The sequence below is a fragment of the Pelophylax lessonae genome (genome assembly GCF_965119305.1).
Source record: "Pelophylax lessonae genome assembly, chromosome: 2".
Taxonomy (NCBI): Eukaryota; Metazoa; Chordata; class Amphibia; order Anura; family Ranidae; genus Pelophylax; species Pelophylax lessonae.
Genome location: NC_138769.1, coordinates 390549825 through 390571113, shown reverse-complemented (window position 1 = coordinate 390571113; position 21289 = coordinate 390549825). Strand labels below are relative to the sequence as shown.

The 21289-nt window shown below is 42.5% G+C and overlaps 1 protein-coding gene across 1 annotated transcript in view; it reads right to left on the bottom strand.

The window, feature by feature from the left end:
* The window catches only part of TEX14 (testis expressed 14, intercellular bridge forming factor), a gene marked incomplete at both ends in the record, with an annotated part of 675561 nt that overhangs the window by 42841 nt on the left and 611431 nt on the right, over positions 1 to 21289 (bottom strand). The window contains one exon of the mRNA XM_082248092.1: positions 9863 to 9941. Within this exon, the coding sequence (XP_082104218.1) occupies positions 9863 to 9941 (79 nt within the window). The remainder of the gene's footprint in view (positions 1 to 9862; positions 9942 to 21289) is intronic.

Sequence of the window (21289 nt, the reverse complement as noted above, 5' to 3'; positions counted from 1 at the left end):
CCTGATAAGGAATGTACCCCACCTTTGGCAAATGGGACACTAGTCCAAAGCACAGCAAAGCCTGTGCTATAAACCCATCTCAACCCAACTGGGGCAGTCAGCTGATCCAAATAGGTCACCAAGGGTCTCAGTCATATAGTCATGCTTAGAGCCCTCTCAAGTCCCAGATGTCAGCAGTGGGCTGAAGATGTGTGTTCAGAATAGTATCAATGGTGAAGTGTGCCGTATGAGCAAAGTCTGGTAGAGCTTGCTGAAACAAAGACAGGTCATTTCCATTTAACTGATATGACAGTCTAAACTGATTAAAAAAGTCTAAGGAGATGGAAAGTCAGTCCTGGGCAGTAGTAGACACCAGCCAGTAACAATAGATGTAAGTAGTGGCAAATACAAACTAGAAAGCAGCAGATCCTGGTATTCAGGCTGGGTAAGGTTATATGGACTGCCACACATCACATGGAGACTGGCTATCATATAGAGGAGAGTCCTATGGCTACTAGGTAACACTCCCCCTACTTGTATCATGAAGTCATAGGAACTGTGGGGCCACAAGTACTCACACCCCTCGCTCACTCTGGCTTCTTGGTGTGCTGATATTCAACAGGTGAGCCGCTCCCCATGTGATATAGATTGCTCATGACAGGTAACAACTCTACACCATCTTCAGTGAGCCGACCTGGGTTGCAGCAGCTCCAGCGAAATCACTCTGGATACACCATGAGCGAATCAGCTGTTAGTCCTATTGCTCCTAATGGGACATGTGGTGGCTGGGCAGTTGGGGGGCTCGTCCCTGAATCATGGACTACATTCATAAATGTATAAAACATTTTTTTTCCCCCGTAAAAGCTCTGACACTATGCTTTTGTGCATAGTTGAGTCACTTAGCCTGTTTTCATGTTGGGGTATGGCTTTTTGGCTTCAATTCTTACTTGAAGTCCACTTCTGTAAAGACTTCTCAAGACAGTAGATGGGTGTACCTGGGTTCCACTGGTTTCCGCTAGTTCTGTGCTGATGGCACTGCTGGACATCTTCTGATGTCAAAGGGAAGTAAGGGTGATGTGTCTTTTATCTGCTGCATTAGGTTCTTTGGTCGACCACTGTGTTTACAGTCCTTAACGTTGCCTGTTTCTTTGTTCTTTCTCAAAAAAGCTTGAACAACACATCTCAAAACAATCCCCAGTCTGCTTTGAAATCTTTGCATGGGAAAGTCCTTGTTGATGTAATAAAACTACCTTGTGTTTTTTTAGTTTCTTTTTTGGTCTTGCCAATGGTGGTTTAACCTACGTATGGAATTGATGATCATTGGCATCTGCTTGGTATAATTGGTTAAACACACACCTGACTAATTCTACAAAATCCCTGACTTTGTGCAAGTGTACAAAGTGTGCAAGTGTAGGAATAGATGCTGGTTTGAAGCCAAAGTGTAGTCACACCAAATATTGATTTGATTTCGATTTTTCTTCTAAAAATAAAAAAATAAATACAATATATATTTTTGAAAGCATTCTCACTTTAGAGCATTTCTTCATACCTGCCTAAAACATTTGCACAGTAGTGTAGTTTATGATTTTTCAGTTTTACTCAATTATTAGACTATACAAATTTATCCCTAGTAAGCCAGATGTTGTGTTTTCTCTGTGCATGGGTCATGTGACCCTACTTCCTATCTGAGTTGATGCCTTAGGTTTCTTTTTCCACATGAGATCTCTTGTTAACCTTCCTTTAAGAACCAGAGACATGGACTTCCCTTGGTCAGTGTTCTTTGTGGTTTCGTGGTTCCGGTGACACAGAAACCAAACCCCCCTTCTTTACTTACCCTTTTTATCTTTGGATTCCTACTGTATATGTGGATGGTGATACCCTCTAAAGTCATTCCTCTTGTGGTACTCCAGGAATGAGCTTTAATCTGAAAACAGCATGATCCCAAGAATGGGGGGAGGGGGTGTCCAGTGCTGGAGGGACAGCCTGACAGTGAGAAATTCCAAAATGTTGATGGGGGGGGGTCTGGTCTTTTCTCTTGACAATGTTACCTAATTTTTAAAGGATTGGAAAACTCCTTCCCAGCCTGACAGACTTGTTTCTGTTGTAAGAACTTTCCATTTGCAGAGAAGCAAAGATTTTCCTAGAGTTGAAGTGGTGATCCACTAGGATTTCCTTGTTTGAGAGGATAGGAGCATAGAAAGATCCAGGGGTAGAGCCTGCTTATTCCATGCTGATAGAATGTTTAGATAGAGGGTTCTTGAATAGTGAAAGGTACTGCCTCAAAGGAGGCGACCATTAGGCCCAGAACTCTCATGGCAAATCTCACTGTGGGATTTCTTTTGGATCTCAGTATGAGCTCTTAGAGAGAGAACTTTCCTTTCTGGAAGGAAGATATTTGGCTGGAATGTATCTAGGATCAGACCCAAGTATTTTAAGTGCAGGGAGGGCTAAAGAGCATATTTTTTTAAACTGCTAATATCCAGCCGAAGGCCTAAAGCAGTGTACATGAAGAACGCTGCACTCCCTGTCCAGCTTAAGTAAGATTTCAAGTGTAGGATGGCCTCAGCAAGCTCTGCTGCACAAACCACACCCCACTGATGTGTTTCACCCCGCTGACACTGGTGTTAAATAAGAGTCCAGCTTCGGAGCAAGAGATGCATCATCATCTGAGTTTGCCTGTTGTATGGGTGTTAAGCAGAGGGAACATTCGCCTGTTTAGAATTAGCTGTCTTTTACCTGGTCTCCACCATTGCTACAAGTGAGGATCCTCCCCTATGGGGTACTTATGGAGTAGAGAGTGGGAGATAGGGTATGTGTCCCTGAAAGGAATATACAGTAACCAAGGTGTAGTCCACTCTGCCATCATGTGATGCAGTACACAATCCTCTACATGAGCCTGAGCTCTAAGTGGTTGAATTTTAGTCCTTTTGGAATTTCAACCTCTGTTTTTCTACTTTGCAGACAAATTTGTTGGATGAAATTTAATTTTTACATTGTAAAGGCAGAAGGTTTTTTTCTTATCTTAATGCATTCTATGGATTAGGATAAAAAAACCTTTTGCATGCAGCAGCCCCCCTCATACTTACCTTAGCCCGTCTTTATCCGTCTTATCTTGTCTTGCACCAAGGGGGTCCACAGGCCCGGAAACCAGCCGAGACGTCCCCCCACCGCAGGCACAGGTGGGGACACACCTTCATGCAGAAAGATAAAACAAAAGAAAGGGGCCATAGGAGACCCCTTGGAACAGCTGCAAAAAGGGATGCTCAGACCAACTTCGTGAAATTAGAAAATACCTTTATTGAGGATCAGAAATGACACATGGTCTAAAAAGTACCCCATTGAGGGGAGAGACATTGCAAATAACATGAAGTATGATGCAGACAACAGAACACATACAAGACATAAAAACCAACGACACACATTCACATGGCCGACCACTCACACACTCCGGAAGATCAAGACAGCAGAGATCCGTGCTGTCCGCGTATATTCCGATGCGGAATTTGTAGACGCAGTAAGCTCAAAGATCTACTGTCTGGCATGCCACAATATAAAGTAATGCAATTATTATGATGTGCCAAAATAGTTGCACCAAATATCGAGGTATCATGACCATCATATTGTTATCATAGTAGCAACTTGATTCTACACAGCTGATGCATAGATGTCAAAGAGTCCTAACACGGACAAGACAACTCATTATAGGATACCAATGTTGTGTATATTCAGTAGCAGGCTAGACCATGACACAATATTCATGAATTTCAATCAACTCAGAATTCCAGATAAGTTTCACCGTTGGGATGAGGGTGTCTGAAGGGGTGTCTGCATGCCGAATAGATTAATGAGAATTATGAAGGATCAGTCCCTGAATAATCAAGGGCAAATGTGCTATCCAGAGATGTGATGCAGTTCCTCTTATATATGGAGCAGCAGTATCAGGCCGACAGACGTTCCTCTGAGGCAGAAAGTCATTGGCAGTAAATGGAAATTGAAGGTGCGGGAGCAGGGGAGAGACGCAGTGCAATGTGTGTACTGCGCAGGCTCACACCATGATAAGGCTGGGTCTCATTGGGGTGAACTGTACCATGGGCTAAATTTTTCCCTTCCGCTGGTAAGCAATAATATGCTGTATGTCCACAGGCAGCCTGGTGGTCACAGCCTTTTCTCTATCCCCTAGTGTAACATTATATGATGCTCACCACATACTTGGGATCTTTAATCCGTTGACTTCTGCTCAAATTCTTCAGAGAACGTTTGAGATGGAGGCCCGACAAGAAGGTTCAGCTTCGGCAGACCACGAGGAAACAGCGTGTTCCAGTTCGAACCTGGATTTCCGCGCCATAGATGGGAGCCGAAGCTTATGTGTGGCTCTTCCGGGTTGCGCGGGGCCGGCCTGTGACGTCAACGCGTTTCGCGTGCGTGACGCACGCTTCGTCAGGTCCTAAGCTGAACCTACAGCATATTATTGCTTACCAGCGGAAGGGAAAAATTTAGCCCATGGTACAGTTCACCCCAATGAGACCCAGCCTTATCATGGTGTGAGCCTGCGCAGTACACACATTGCACTGCGTCTCTCCCCTGCTCCCGCACCTTCAATTTCCATTTACTGCCAATGACTTTCTGCCTCAGAGGAACGTCTGTCGGCCTGATACTGCTGCTCCATATATAAGAGGAACTGCATCACATCTCTGGATAGCACATTTGCCCTTGATTATTCCGGGACTGATCCTTCATAATTCTCATTAATCTATTCGGCATGCAGACACCCCTTCAGACACCCTCATCCCAACGGTGAAACTTATCTGGAATTCTGAGTTGATTGAAATTCATGAATATTGTGTCATGGTCTAGCCTGCTACTGAATATACACAACATTGGTATCCTATAATGAGTTGTCTTGTCCGTGTTAGGACTCTTTGACATCTATGCATCAGCTGTGTAGAATCAAGTTGCTACTATGATAACAATATGATGGTCATGATACCTCGATATTTGGTGCAACTATTTTGGCACATCATAATAATTGCATTACTTTATATTGTGGCATGCCAGACAGTAGATCTTTGAGCTTACTGCGTCTACAAATTCCGCATCGGAATATACGCGGACAGCACGGATCTCTGCTGTCTTGATCTTCCGGAGTGTGTGAGTGGTCGGCCATGTGAATGTGTGTCGTTGGTTTTTATGTCTTGTATGTGTTCTGTTGTCTGCATCATACTTCATGTTATTTGCAATGTCTCTCCCCTCAATGGGGTACTTTTTAGACCATGTGTCATTTCTGATCCTCAATAAAGGTATTTTCTAATTTCACGAAGTTGGTCTGAGCATCCCTTTTTGCAGCTGTTCCAAGGGGTCTCCTATGGCCCCTTTCTTTTGTTTTATGTAGCATTATTTTAGCTGCGGTGGCTCCCTACTTACATTTTTGGGACCAATTGGACACCCAACCGGTCTCCTGACGGCTCTGTGTCCCGTCCATACAGGACACAGTGGTCTCATATTTTGGGTCCCCCTCCCCCTTTTTTCTCTTCATGCAGAAAGAGCCTTGTCTGTGGGTCTGGAGAATCCCGCTCTTGACTTGCCAGACCAAGGTCGCTTGGATCCTCCTGAAGAGGCCTTGAACCGGAGTGGATTTCAATGCCGGACTCACGCATTGAATGTCTGACCGTCCCAGGGAGGGGCCCGCGTCCAACCCAAAATCCTCCAGGGGGAGGGACACAGCTACTCACCATACCAGGAACCAGGCAGACACCGCTTCAGATAGAACCCCTCGGTATTGAAATGGGGGGCAGCAGGCCAGGAGGAACTCTGCGATGCGGGCCGAAAATCGATCGTAACCCACAGCCCCCGTCCGCTATGTCACGGCCGACCTAGCACGGAGCTGTGATCTGCGTGCGCTTGCTGGCCAGACTGGGGTGACTACTGGATCTGGATTATCCAGCCCATTGCCCAGTCCGGCAATTAATGTAGATCTCACAGGAAAAAAACCAGGAGAAAAAACCTAACTAAAAGAAAAAAATTGACAGGACCAGAGATCCCAGCAAGGAACTAGGTCCTTACTCCTGACTAGGAAAAGAAAAAACAGAGTACCTATAGCAGAGAAGGGGGAGTATACCTCCTGGGACTGCACATAGGTGTAGTCAAGCTTTTTTTTCTGCCTAGTGCCGTACTCCTGTAGGGGTAGTATAACCCACTGGTCAAGATTCTCAGAAGCTGTGTTAGTCAATGAACGAAAGAGGAACATCTATTTTTTGTATGCCCTGTTGCAGAGATTTCTATTACATCTTGTCCTAAAGGAAATAATTAGTAGAAAACTATCCTTGTAAAGGCAGACAAGGGACGCGGCGGCCATCTTGTTGGTGGGAAACCAACACGCTTTTACATTGAATGCTGACTACGAACCTCATTTATGTAAGCTGCTCTCTTTCATTTCCATAATAAATAATTTGAAATACTACACTATGAGGGGATCATGTATTTGTGTTTCCTGAGTGCATGAAGGAGCCTTTGGGAGTCCAATTTGGTTGGTAACAGGAGGAAGTGTACAGATGCGATTGGTTTCTGCCTGCCACAGACTTATCTACACTCTGGGCGTTTTTGACCCTGTGGGGTCTAACGAGTTGGTAAGAGTATCTTGTGATTCTGCTTGGTGGTGGACTTTTCCTTTCTTGCACCCCTCCACTTTGGGATTTATGTGGACTCTATAATTACACTTGGGACTTTTCTTTTTCGTCAGCATTATTTGTGCATTTGGATTAGCGCGACACCGCCACCTACCATTTCATTGAAGATATTGTTTTCTTGTCTTTTTGTGTCAGCTGCTTTTCTTTTAAAAGGATTATACCGTTTGATATTTATATTTTTGCTAACATAGTATGATTATAGCGCAGCAATTTTACCTTATTTATCCTTGTAAAGGGAAATCCGCTGTTCACTTTTTGACAATTTAAGATTTTGGATTTCTTACCACTTTATGTACCAGTGAAAATGTTCACAAGGACAAATACAGAGGATCCATTTTCAAGCAGGGTCACAGAGAGCAATCTAAACCTGACAGGGTTTTGATGTTTTCCTACTTTATTCAAAACCATCTCCGATTAGATATACTACAAAGTAACACTGTGACTTGGCTATGTTCATTTAGTTTAAAAACAATCATGAACAAGCAGAAAATGTGCTTTTAAATAGATCCTTACTGATTTTTGTAGCTGGAGGCACTGTGGAAATGAAATGTCACATCTTAAAGCTGATGAAGAACATGTAAATACTTAAATCTCCACAAACTGGTTACAGGTCCAAGTAACATCCCTTCTTTATTTAGTGTGCAACCCAACCCCCCCCCCCTTAAAATGCTGCGTTAAGCTGGGGGGAAATAGCTAACATACTTACCTTTCTTCTGGCTTCCATACTGCACCACCCTACTAAGATCCCAGGGAATGCTAAACAGCCCAAATCCTATGAGAAGATGCTAAAGTACAGAGCAGGATTGTCTTCTGGCAATATTTGAGCATTTTAACCGAAGGGAGGGTTTTTTTTGTTTTTTTTTTTTTAGCTTACAAAGAGCCTGATTAAGCTTTAATTATCAGTATAATAAAACAAACAGGATCTTTAATGGGGCAATGGATAAATTGTAACTTTTTTGGACCAAAATAATCTTGCAAAGACAACCAATAAAATTTTCCTCAAAGTCCCACATCATTATCTTTTTCTAAACTCACTCTTATGGTGGAGGAGTCACAGACTAAATTCAACCAAGAAAAATCGAACAATGAAAAAACCTGGCTTTGACTCAACTTTACTATCAAAAAAAAGAAGGAGATATTTCTAAATTATAACTGCCAGATAATAATCCCCCAAATACTATATACTGTATATACAGCCACCATTTTTGGGACCTGTATTTAAAGCCACCATTTTGGTACCTTTTGACATCATGACGTCATCGCACATGCATGACTGTCACCACACGTTTTTATACAGAGGCTTGGTCCTCACTTCTGTGTCAGAGTGAGGTTTGGTTCCCGCTGTACTATATACCAGCATGATAGTGCTGGATAGTAAGGACATACTATATCAGCCTCGATCTGAGAGCAAAGCTTGTTCCCCACTTCCTCTGACTATACCATCAGTAACATGTAGGCGTGGAACACATGCAGAGCGGAGGTTTGTGTGTGATATATGTAGAGGGTAAGTAACCATGTGGGACTAATTTAATTTTATTGTAATCTGATTGACTTGTTTGGTATATATAAGCGCAATGTATAGACAGAGACTCATACCCCAGATGAAGTCCAGTGGGACGAAACGTACGTCGGGATGGAGTGAGCTTATTTTCTAACATTGTGCCCATCTGCTACTACATGCGATTTTTATGTGAATTGCCTGCTCATAAAAGGAAAATTTAAGGTGTTTACTTTTAAATAAAGTCATTTTTTTTGGACGGTATCACACTATGTGGAGCATTTTTGTTTTTTGGAGCACTTTAAACACCGAAAGAGGAATCTGATACTAAGGGTCGTTTTCAGCAAGGTCTTATCACCCTATGTTCATGCGAGTCTATGGTAACAACATTGGAGTCCATCATCTCCACACCTTAAAGATTGGAGGAGGAATCTGATACCAAGGGTGTCCCAGCAAGGCTTTAATATCCTATGCGTGTATGATTCTATGCTAACAGCATTAGAGTCCATTATCTCTGGTAATGGCTCCCTCAATTTTCCTGTTTGGTGTTGGAAGCACTATTGGTGTTTTTTCCTTTTTCTTCACTGGATCACTGAAGATTGTCTTCATATATATGAATTTTACCTTATATGTGGACATTTACCTTATACAATTTTTATACCTTTAAGGGCTCTTTACACTGTTGCACTTTCTTTAAAGGCTATAGTGTGATTGCATTTCGTATCATATATTTTTGCACAAGTTTGCATGTTGCACATGGTTTTCTTGATTTTTATATATATATATATATATATATAATCACGGGTTAACACATTTATTGGATCCATCCAATTATTTTCATAATTTTAGCGCAGCATTTTCTATGTTTTTACAGGGTTAACAATATAGTTGTATTGTAGTGCCGGCAGCTGGTCAATTTATTTATTTATTTTTGTTTTTAGTAAGCGCAGTAGTTTCCCTACTTCTATACACGTGTACATACGATGTAAAAAACATCATTACCAATGTTTTTTCTTTTTTGATATTGGGAGTTGAGTCAAAGCCATAGTTTTTTATTGCTTTATTTTTCTTGTTAAAAATAATCTTACAGAAAGCAAGAGCATATTATCTGGCATGTTGGTAACAGCAGATAAAAAAAACTATACTGGTAACAGAAGAATGCAGATGTGATCTAGCTGGTCACTAAGACCATATATAAATGTATGTTTCAGTCTAGCAATATATGGTATGCTCACAATGTACAAAGATTAGGCCATACATTAGTCTTATATTTTAGATACAGCTATTGTTAAAGGTCATCCTACCAGCTATAAACCTCATGTGTTTTTATATGTAGTAAAACTACATATGTACTGTATGACTAAACAAGGGCATTTGGCAAACTTACGCATGCACATCTGAAAACCTTTGGCAACTAACACATTTTTATATTTCAAACTAAAACATTCAATGAACTGACAAATTAAAAAAAATAGGTTTGATTACTTACAAAACCGCCACTATATGATGGTAATATAAAAAAACAGAAATACATTTTTATAATACCAGTTTATGTTTCATTTTTTCTATGAAAAAGTCTTTATCAAAATATGCCCCATGCATACACAAAAAAAGGAAAAATCTAAAAAAAATAATAGCTGAATTAAGTTTGTAAATTACATGAACACAGAACACTAGTCACACAGAACAGTCATTGATGTACCTAAACCTTGGTTCTTGATGGAAGTCTCCTGTACATCTGTTGTCTTTTCCTGAAGTTGATCCACAGAATTAACGTCATACTTAAATGGGTATATGCAATGAAACAGGAATACATTTTATAAAAACAAAGTTAACATTATATAGTTCAGAAATGCAGCCTGTCTAGATGTCCTTAAATTATGACTGCTTTAACTATGCCATACTGTATTTTTTCTTAAAGTGGTTGTAAACCTCAAACTCAAAACTCAAACTTTAAGTGCCATTCCAGCTTTGTTATGGATTTTAAAGTGTTAGGTACTGGAAATATTAATGCTTATTTACTGCTCTCTCCCTTGTGAGGAAAGTAGAAAGAACCGTTGATTGGTTATCTTTACTCATTTTAACAGGTGGTTCTTTGAAATAATTGTTTTGCCTATTATTAGACTTTAGTTCTCTATTAAGACAAAACTCAATTGTAAGAAGCCATCTGGGCCTGATCCTGCCATTGCTGCACTCCCGTGGAGTTCCCATATACGCTGTATTCCACATTACAGAGTCTGGGCATCCCTTCTTTGGCTTTCCTCTGTATTCATATAAATAAATTATATCAAACAGCGCAAACACAAAATCTGTGAAAAATAAACTAAATTAAATAAAATAAAGAAAAAAAAAAATAAGCTGCAACAATATACAAAGTAGCCGACTAGCCAAACACTATGCTAGTGATTCCACAACACCCTTTGTTACAAATATATAAATAAATACAGTGTAGCGCAGCTATATAAAGAAACAGTTCATAAAGTCCAATAACTATGTGATCCTATACAAATCTACAGTTGGATAAATCCTTTGTGAATACATGGTTAATTGTTATCAAAACACCCCCTGCTTTATCTTCACACACAGGGATATATCCTTCACTGAGCAAAGTGCCTGCTCACCTCTATGCAGATAAACCACAGCTTATCTCCTCACAACAGGGATCAATGGCTCCTTTTCTCCTCCTAAAGGGTACACAGGCTCACGTCCTCACAGGTCTCCCCAGAAAGTATGTATTAAGGCAAAAGGACAAACATAGTGTATCACCGCAAAATCAATTTATAAGACCCCGCTTTAAAATTACACTTACAAAAAGGCATATTAAAACATGCGTTGTAAATAATATCCGGTTTACCACCACAGCGCAAATCCAGTAAACGTCACAGAGCTCCACTACTCCCCTAGATGCGTATCACCACGTGACTGGGCTTCCTCAGTAGGGCCATGTGGTGGTGAGCCAGATGTTATTTACAACGCATGTTTTAATATACATTTTTGTAAGTGTTATTTTAAAGTGGGGTCTAATAAATTGATTTTGCGGTAGTGGTGTATTTAGGTTTTGTGCTGCCCTAAGCCTGACCAAACTTGTGCACCCCCTAATTTAAATATGATCCACCCCTTCATGTAAAGGCCACACCCCTTCATGTTTATGACCAACCCTGTCATCTGTACACTACAGACCACAACCACAGTCTATCAGTGCCCATCAGCATAGCTTCATCAGTTCCCATAAGTTCAGCCTCATCAGTACAGCCTTAGTGCCGCCTCATTACTGCCCATCTGTGCAGCATATCAGTGTGGCCCCATCAGTGCAGCCTATCAGTGCCCATTAGGGCAGCCTATCTGTGCATCATATAAGTGCCGCCTCATCGGTGGCCATCAGCGCAGCCTCATCGGTGCCCATCAGTGCAACAAATCAGTGCAGCCCCATCAGTGAAGCTTATCAGTGCCGCCCCGTGCCCATCAGTGCAGCATATCAGTGCTGCCTTATTAGTGCAGCCTCATTAGTGCCCATCAGTGCAGTTTATCAGTACCCACCACTGCCACCTCATCAGTGGCCATGAAAGCAGCATACAGTGGTGATCGAAAGTTTGGGCACCCCAGGTAAAAATTTGTATTATTATGCATAAAGAAGCCAAGGAAAGACGGAAAAATCTCCGAAAGGCATCAAATTACATATTAGACATTCTTATAATATGTCAACAAAAGTTAGATTTTATTTCTATCATTGACATTTTCAAAATTACAGAAAACAAAAAAATGGTGTCTGCAAAAGTTTGGGCACCCTGCAGAATTTATAACATGCACTGCCCCCTTTGCAAGGCTGAGACCTGCCAGTGTCATGGATTGTTCTCAATCATCGTCTGGGAAGACCAGGTGATGTCAATCTCAAAGGTTTTAAATGCCCAGACTCATCTGACCTTGCCCCAACAATCAGCACCATGGGATCTTCTAAGCAGTTGTCTAGAAAACTGAAACTGAAAATAGAGATTAAAAGGAAATGGGTGTTTCCAGAAACAACGGACTCTGTATTGGCCCCAGAGAGCCCGTATGTGTACTAGGAATACACCAAATTGTGGGACTTTAAAGGTGAAGTTCACTTGGTATACATAGATAAATGATGATACAAAACAATCAGTAAAATACAAAAAAGTTTTATTAACACAAAATAATAATGATAAAATTAGATCACAAAGTGATACTAAACATCAGTGCAATTATACAAAATAGTACAATTAGAGAACCATATCTTATGGTAACGGGGTCACATGGGTCCAACATGTTTCGCCGCCATTGTGTGGGCTTCCTCAGGGACCATAAAGAATTGGTGACCTCCAAATAGGTTCTAAATGTAAACAACATGTTATAAATCTTTAAACATATTCTTTTATTGAATGATATAGAAAGATTACATATTCATCAAGAGTGTTAAGATTGCTCACCAATTATTGCATCCAGGGCATAATACAGACACCTGTGCTCAAAGGCATGATGAACTGTGCATCCATCCGGGGAGTGTGTTACTCCTGGACAAAATCCAGCTGGATATGTCCTCCCTAAATGACAGAGACTGAACCGAATAGTGCTAGACAACAGGAATTTCCAATAATAGGGCCAACAATGAAAAGAAATTGCTGCCTCCTTAAAATCAAGAAGAAAAGAATCAGATTGATATACAATGCATAGCTGTGTGATAATCACAGCTAATCAGCGAAATGGACCTGGATATAGCAAGATATGATATGAGGAAAGAAGGAAAGGAAGGAGAATAAGAGTGCTGGAATTGGCTGTTATCCACTATAAGTGGTATAAGAACCAAGGAATATATAAAAAGTAGTGATATAGTATAATAAGATATATAGCAGTGCATTCACCATATTAAGGGTGTGCAATTACAACAGACCCGCACATGTCTACGTGCTGCCAGAGAGGCGCGCCACAGTGCGCTCAAAGTAGATAGAGAATTAGCAAGACTAGAAAGTGAATATAGGGAGATGCAGGAAAAGCACCAGGAAAATGCAACTAGAGGTGCAACGAAGGAATCCAGAGATTACCCCAAGAAACAAGTGACGCCAGAAGCTGAGTGAGAACCATAAATAATAGTGCATGAAGAAAACATCCATAATGTCCATTACACCGATAAATGCTCCATAGGCATATACTTACATAAGCGTCAAAGCACCATCGATATCGGTACAGCAGGTAACGCCACCGCAGTCGTGGCCTGCTTGTACCGCGCCGTGTCCAGCATTAAATATCCGGTCCCACCGGAAGTGATGCGGTCCTAACTGACCTCTGACAATCACTTCCGGTGCGGGCGCCATTTTACAATCCTATCCCGCGCGAACTGCCAAGGGGAAGAGGCGGGGCAGTGGGAAAGGATCGCCATATATCCGCCCTGGAAGGGGCGGACTCGGGGACCAATATGGGAGGAGGCAAGAGTGTAGAGATACTGTCCAACTCACTCCAACTCAACTCACCAACCCCGGCTTGGCGCCCGAATCTTTGTCAGTGAAATGGGGGATCATATCTCAGCCCAGTGGGTCCAGCACAGTTCAAAATGCCACCATAAGAACAGGGAAAAACATATAAATTTGGAAAAACCACCTGGTCGCCCGATTGTATCAGGGATGGGCTCAATTACCGAGCCGTCTAGCCGTTTTGTTGATGAGCAACTTCGCCCACACGTCATGGGCCTTCCATCGTATCTGAAAGATACCTTGGAGCTACTTAGAGTTTTGGAGGGCCTCACTGTACCGAAGGACTCAATACTTGTCACTCTGGACATCGAGGCTCTTTATTCCAGCATCCCGCACAGCAGAGGCATTGAGGTTATTTCTCCTTTTTTGAAAGAGCAGACCCATCAAAAATGGGCATTAGCTGATTTCACATTGCAACTATTTGATCATATCCTGAGATCGAATATTTTAACATTCGGCGAGACCACTTACCTCCAGGTACAGGGGGTGGCGATGGGGACTTTGTGTGCCCCATCGTACGCCAACCTGTACCTGGGGGGGTGGGAAAGGGAGCTATTTGCCAATGATGCCGCCTCGTGGTATCTGCGCCACCTAGCGCTGTGGCGCAGATACATCGATGATGTCATCATTGTCTGGACCGGTACAGTGCAAAAATTATTACAATTTATTGAGTTTATCTCTAGTAATAACTATAACCTTAAGTTTACAGTTCAATATGACACCAAAAAAATAGCTTTCCTTGACACCATGGTCTTTCTAAATTCGGACGGGACATTACATACCTCGCTGTACCGCAAGGATACAGCAGGCAACACAATTTTACACTACACTAGCAGCCACCCTCGGTCACTGGTGCGCAGCATTCCCTACTCTCAGTATCTGAGGGTGCGACGTAACTGCGCACTAGATTCAGATTACAATAAAGAGGCTAAGGCCTTGCAAGATAAGACTTCTCGCTAGAGGGTAAAGCAGAAAACTCTTAAAAAAAGGCCTTTAACAGGGCTAGCCTACAACCTCGAGATAAACTAATATTGGGTTCTCGTCAGAAACCGTTAATGAACACCACCAAACTAATTACCAAATTTAATTCTCAGCACCTTACGGTACGAAATATCCTGGCCAACAACTGGCACTTCCTGGCTGAAGATCCCGTAATTTCCAAATACATTAAACCATACCCTGAAGTGGTTTACCGTAAAACAGCTTCCCTTAGGGACAAACTTGTCCACAGTCATTACAAACCTATAGATGAGGGGGCCTCTGGAGCGGTGGGGGGCCTAGGTACTTACAGATGTGGACAATGCCCCGAGTGCCCATGGATGAGGGAGGGCTATCTATTTTCATTACCACGTGGAGGTACTTTCAGACCCTGGTTCTGTGCTACTCGCCTCACAGAGGGTGTGGTATATTTGGCCACATGCCTCTGTGGGGCCTTTTATGTGGGCAAAACAATAAGACCCTTTGCCCGACGGGTCCATGACCATCTCTATTACATAGATACCGGCCTTATGTATACACCAATATGTAAACTTGTAGGTTTACATCACAATTTTGATCCGTATACAATACAATTTATAGTCTTGGAAGCTGTTAAACGGAACCCACGAGGGGAAAACTATGACAATGCCATCCTTAGGGCTGAAGTCAAATGGATTTACAAATTACAGGCTACAAAGCCGCCAGGTTTAAATACAGCTCTATCTTTCAAACCGTTTTTGAATAATACCAATACACGAAATATCCTACATGCCTCTTGTAATTATCTGAACCATTTGATGTTTTTTCTTCCATCTGTTTCTGTTTTTTCCCCTTGTTCTCTCTCTTTCTTCTTTACATGTCCCCATTACGATTTACATGATAGGGTGTATTATGTACATTTGTTATCTTGTACCAATATACATATATACACTGGCTATTGATGAACTACCCCCGATACCCCCCTGGAATATATGGCATATCTCTATGCCATTGAAAGATAGCAACGATAAAATATTTGATATCTTTATATTTAGTATATTTGTAATGCAGATAAGTTGACCTAAGGTCATATTTTCCTGAAAATGTGAAACGTATTTCTTTTTTCATTTATATGTTTTTCCCTGTTCTTATGGTGGCATTTTGAACTGTGCTGGACCCACTGGGCTGAGATATGATCCCCCATTTCACTGACAAAGATTCGGGCCCCAAGCCGGGGTTGGTGAGTTGAGGACAGTATCTCTACACTCTTGCCTCCTCCCATATTGGTCCCCGAGTCCGCCCCTTCCAGGGCGGATATATGGCGATCCGTTCCCACTGCCCTGCCTCTTCCCCTTGGCGGTTCGCGCGGGATATTATTGTAAAATGGCGCCCGCACCGGAAGTGATTGTCAGAGGTCAGTTAGGACCGCATCACTTCCGGTGGGACCGGATATTTAATGCTGGACACACTGGTGCGGTACAAGCAGGCCACGACTACGGTGGCGTTACCTGCTGTACCGATATCGATGGTGCTTTGACGCTTATGTAAGTATATGCCTATGGAGCATTTATCGGTGTAATGGACATTATGGATGTTTTCTTCATGCACTATTATTTATGGTTCTCACTCAGCTTCTGGCGTCACTTGTTTCTTGGGGTAATCTCTGGATTCCTTCGTTGCACCTCTAGTTGCATTTTCCTGGTGCTTTTCCTGCATCTCCCTATATTCACTTTCTAGTCTTGCTAATTCTCTATCTACTTTGAGCGCACTGTGGCGCGCCTCTCTGGCAGCACGTAGACATGTGCGGGTCTGTTGTAATTGCACACCCTTAATATGGTGAATGCACTGCTATATATCTTATTATACTATATCACTACTTTTTATATATTCCTTGGTTCTTATACCACTTAGAGTGGATAACAGCCAATTCCAGCACTCTTATTCTCCTTCCTTTCCTTCTTTCCTCATATCATATCTTGCTATATCCAGGTCCATTTCGCTGATTAGCTGTGATTATCACACAGCTACACATTGTATATCAATCTGATTCTTTTCTTCTTGATTTTAAGGAGGCAGCAATTTCTTTTCATTGTTGGCCCTATTATTGGAAATTCCTGTTGTCTAGCACTATTCGGTTCAGTCTCTGTCATTTAGGGAGGACATATCCAGCTGGATTTTGTCCAGGAGTAACACACTCCCCGGATTGATGCACAGTTCATCATGCCTTTGAGCACAGGTGTCTGTATTATGCCCCGGATGCAATAATTGGTGAGCAATCTTAACACTCTTGATGAATATGTAATCTTTCTATATCATTCAATAAAAGAAAATGTTTAAAGATTTATAACATGTTGTTTACATTTAGAACCTATTTGGAGGTCACCAATTCTTAAAGGTCCCTGAGGAAGCCCACACAATGGCGGCGAAACATGTCGGACCCATGTGACCCCGTTACCATAAGATATGGTTCTCTAATTGTACTATTTTGTATAATTGCACTGATGTTTAGTATCACTTTGTGATCTAATTTTATCATTATTATTTTGTGTTAATAAAACTTTTTTGTATTTTACTGATTGTTTTGTATCATCATTTATCTATGTATGCCAAGTGAACTTCACCTTTAAAGTCCCACAATTTGGTGTATTCCTAGTACACATACGGGCTCTCTGGGGCCAATACAGAGTCCGTTGTTTCTGGAAACACCCATTTCCTTTTAATCTCTATATATTTCAGGGATGTGGTGGAAGTCCGCTTGGTCTATAGGCATTTGAGTATGGCATCAATCATATCTGAAACTGAAAATAGTTGACGCTCACAAAGCTGGAGAAGGCTATAAGAAGATAGCAAAGCGTTTTCAGATGTCAATATGCTCTGTTCGGAATGTAATTAAGAAATGGCAGTTATCAGGAACAGTGGAAGTTAAAGCAAGATATGGAAGACCAAGAAAAATATCAGACAGAACAGCTCGCAGGATTGTGAGAAAAACAATTCAAAACCCACGTTTGACTGCACGATCCCTCCAGAAAGGTCTGGCAGACACTGGAGTTGTGGTACACTATTCCACTATAAAAAGATACTTGTACAAATATGGTCTTCATGGAAGAGTCATCAGAAGAAAACCTCTTCTACGTCCTCACCACATAAATCAGCGTTTGAACTATGCAAATGAACATATAGACAAGCCTGATGCATTTTGGAAACAAGTTCTGTGGACCGATGAGGTTAAAATCAAACTTTTTGGCCGGAATGAGCAAAGGTACGTTTGGAGAAGAAGGGGCACAGAATTTATGAAAAGAACCTCTGTCCAACTGTTAAGCATGGGGGTGGATCAATCATGCTTTGGGGTTGTATTGCAGCTAGTGGCACAGGGAACATCTCACGAGTAGAAGGGAAAATGGATTCAATAAAATTTCAGCAAATTTTGGATGGTAACTTGATGCCATCTGTGAAAAAGCTGAAGTTAAAGAGAGGATGGCTTCTACAAATGGATAATTATCCTAAACACACCTCGAAATCCACGGGGGATTACATCAAGAGGCGTAAACTGAAGGTTTTGCCATGGCCCTCACAATCTCCTGACCTCAACATAATTGAAAATCTATGGATAGACCTTAAAAGAGCAGTGCGTGACAAACAGCCCAGAAATCTCAAAGAACTGGAAGACTTTTGTAAGGAAGAATGGGCAAAGATACCTCAAACAAGAATTGAAAGACTCTTGGCTGGCTACAAAAAGCGTTTACAAGCTGTGATACTTGCCAAAGGGGGGCAGTACAAGATATTAACTCTGCAGGGTGCCCAAACGTTTGCAGACACCATTTTTTTTGTTTTCTGTAATTTTGAAAGTGTAAATGATGGAAATAAAATCTAACTTTTAAAAGCAGAATCCGGTGTTCAGTGGACTGGAGAACCAGCCATGAAACCACCAAAATAATGGGACTTTATAGGTGTATGGTTGTGGCACAGACAGAGCAAACAAAATTCAATTAAAAATATTGAATTTTATTAATTAACATTGTGAATTAAAAAGATACAAAAATTGTATCCAAAAGTTCATGGTCAAAATTCATAAAACAGAAGTTACAGTAGATATACATGTGAATACTACGTTCGTGTAAACCAAGGAGATGCAGGGGGTCACCGGGGTCCTACATGTTTCGCCATTTCAATGGCTTCGTCAGAGACCAAGTGACTTGTGACCTCTCGCAAAGGCTCTAAACACTGATAAATAGAAATATTAGTAGTATTCATTGTGCGCATATAAACGCATAGATTACAAATCAATACATTGTTATTTAAGGCATATATATATATACAGATAAGCATTCAAAACTTACCAACACGTAATAAACGAAAGCAAAGCAACTGTGGACTGCATAGCTGGACGTGCGTATAGACTGGTGCCGGACCCTCCCCCAGGTCCTAGAGTGGACGCGGGGTAATGAGTGCCTTGATAGGCCAACCAATGCTGGACCGGGCTGGGACACAACAATCGGCTAATTTATCAATTGCAGCAGAGCAGGATAAAAGATTCCAGCCTCTGAAAGGGGAAAGTGATAGGTTGCAAACTAGTTAGAAGTTATATTGGGTCAAGCATATTATACCTTAAGCCACATAGGCAGAGGGTAATGAATATTCCACGAAGAAAGAGGGAATTTGGGGGCCCACAGAGGAAAACCACAAGGCAGAGAACCAGAAGTCCCAAAATAGGTGTAAGAACCAGAAAAAGGACCTCGTGCAGCAACAAGTGCATGCTAGGAAAAGACAGGAGAAACCGTGATGAGCTGAAAAAAGAAAGAGGGAAGAAAACAGGGTGTGTGTGGGTAGTCCCCAATTAATAGTGGGGACGCCATAAGGGAGGAACAACAAGTGAAGGAAGGTAGTGAAATGGAGAGTGCAAATAAATGATGGTAGCAGCGTATGAGGGATATATATCTCCAATGAACACCTGAGTGACAGTGATTGATAGCCTGAGGGAGATTGCCAGGTGATCAAGCATGCAAAGTAAAAGACAGTGAGAATTAGGTACCGAGGAGGAAGGGCCCGTGAATGGGACTGTGTGGTGGAGATGAATGAGAAGGGGTGGTGGATACAAAGAGTACTCCCGCCAGCAGGCAGAACTTACCCGGAAGCCAGATCAAAGTTGCACCCGTCCCGCGCACCGCAGCGTCAGGTAGTGATGACCTGATCATACTGCGCCGCCGTAGGTCCTTATAAAGTCCGGTCCCACCGGAAGTGACACGGGCATAACCGGCCTTTATAGGTCATTTCCGGTGCGGGCGCCAACTAGTGGTCGGACAAGCGCACACCGCGCATGCGCGGGGAGCGCCGATGTCCGGCCGAATCATCCGTCCCTCGGAAGGGCGGATGCGGGAGCCTCAGGGGGAGGAGCGGATGACTCCGCTGATTCACCCCCCTAGCCCCCGGCTTGGCGCCCGAGCACTGGCCGAGGGCCAAAGGGCACACAACAGGTACCGGCAAACCAAATAGGCACGTTACAGTCAAAATGCAGTAAGCAGTTTTACATCAGAAAAGGAAGGAATATATTCACTAAGCAATAAATGACTTCCAATTTTCAGCACCCTAGACATATCCCTGAGAAGGGGGGGCTGTGTCAGGGTGTCAACAATGCACATATAGTTATATCAAAAACATCCAATGCAATAATCGCAAAAGGACAGCGACTGAGAATAAATTGAGAAAGTAGCAGAAAATAAAAGCTTCCCGCATCCGCCCTTCCGAGGGACGGATGTTTCGGCCGGACATCGGCGCTCCCCGCGCATGCGCCGTGTGCGCTTGTCCGACCACTAGTTGGCGCCCGCACCGGAAATGACCTATAAAGGCCGGTTATGGCCGTGTCACTTCCGGTGGGACTGGACTATATAAGGACCTACGGCGGCGCAGTATGATCAGGTCATCACTACCTGACGCTGCGGTGCGCGGGACGGGTGCAACTTTGATCTGGCTTCCGGGTAAGTTCTGCCTGCTGGCGGGAGTACTCTTTGTATCCACCACCCCTTCTCATTCATCTCCACCACACAGTCCCATTCACGGGCCCTTCCTCCTCTGTACCTAGTTCTCACTGTCTTTTACTTTGCATGCTTGATCACCTGGCAATCTCCCTCAGGCTATCAATCACTGTCACTCAGGTGTTCATTGGAGATATATATCCCTCATACGCTGCTACCATCATTTATTTGCACTCTCCATTTCACTACCTTCCTTCACTTGTTGTTCCTCCCTTATGTGTCCCCACTATTAATTGGGGACTACCCACACACCCCCTGTTTTCTTCCCTCTTTCTTTTTTCAGCTCATCACGGTTTCTCCTGTCTTTTCCTAGCATACACTTGTTGCTGCACGAGGTCCTTTTTCTGGTTCTTACACCTATTTTGGGACTTCTGGTTCTCTGCCTTGTGGTTTTCCTCTGTGGGCTCCCAAATTCCCTCTTTCTTCGTGGAATATTCATTACCCTCTGCCTATGTGGCTTAAGGTATAATATGCTTGACCCAATATAACTTCTAACTAGTTTGCAACCTATCCCTTTCCCCTTTCAGAGGCTGGAATCTTTTATCCTGCTCTGCTGCAATTGATAAATTAGCCGATTGTTGTGTCCCAGCCCGGTCCAGCATTGGTTGGCCTATCAAGGCACTCATTACCCCGCGTCCACTCTAGGACCTGGGGGAGGGTCCG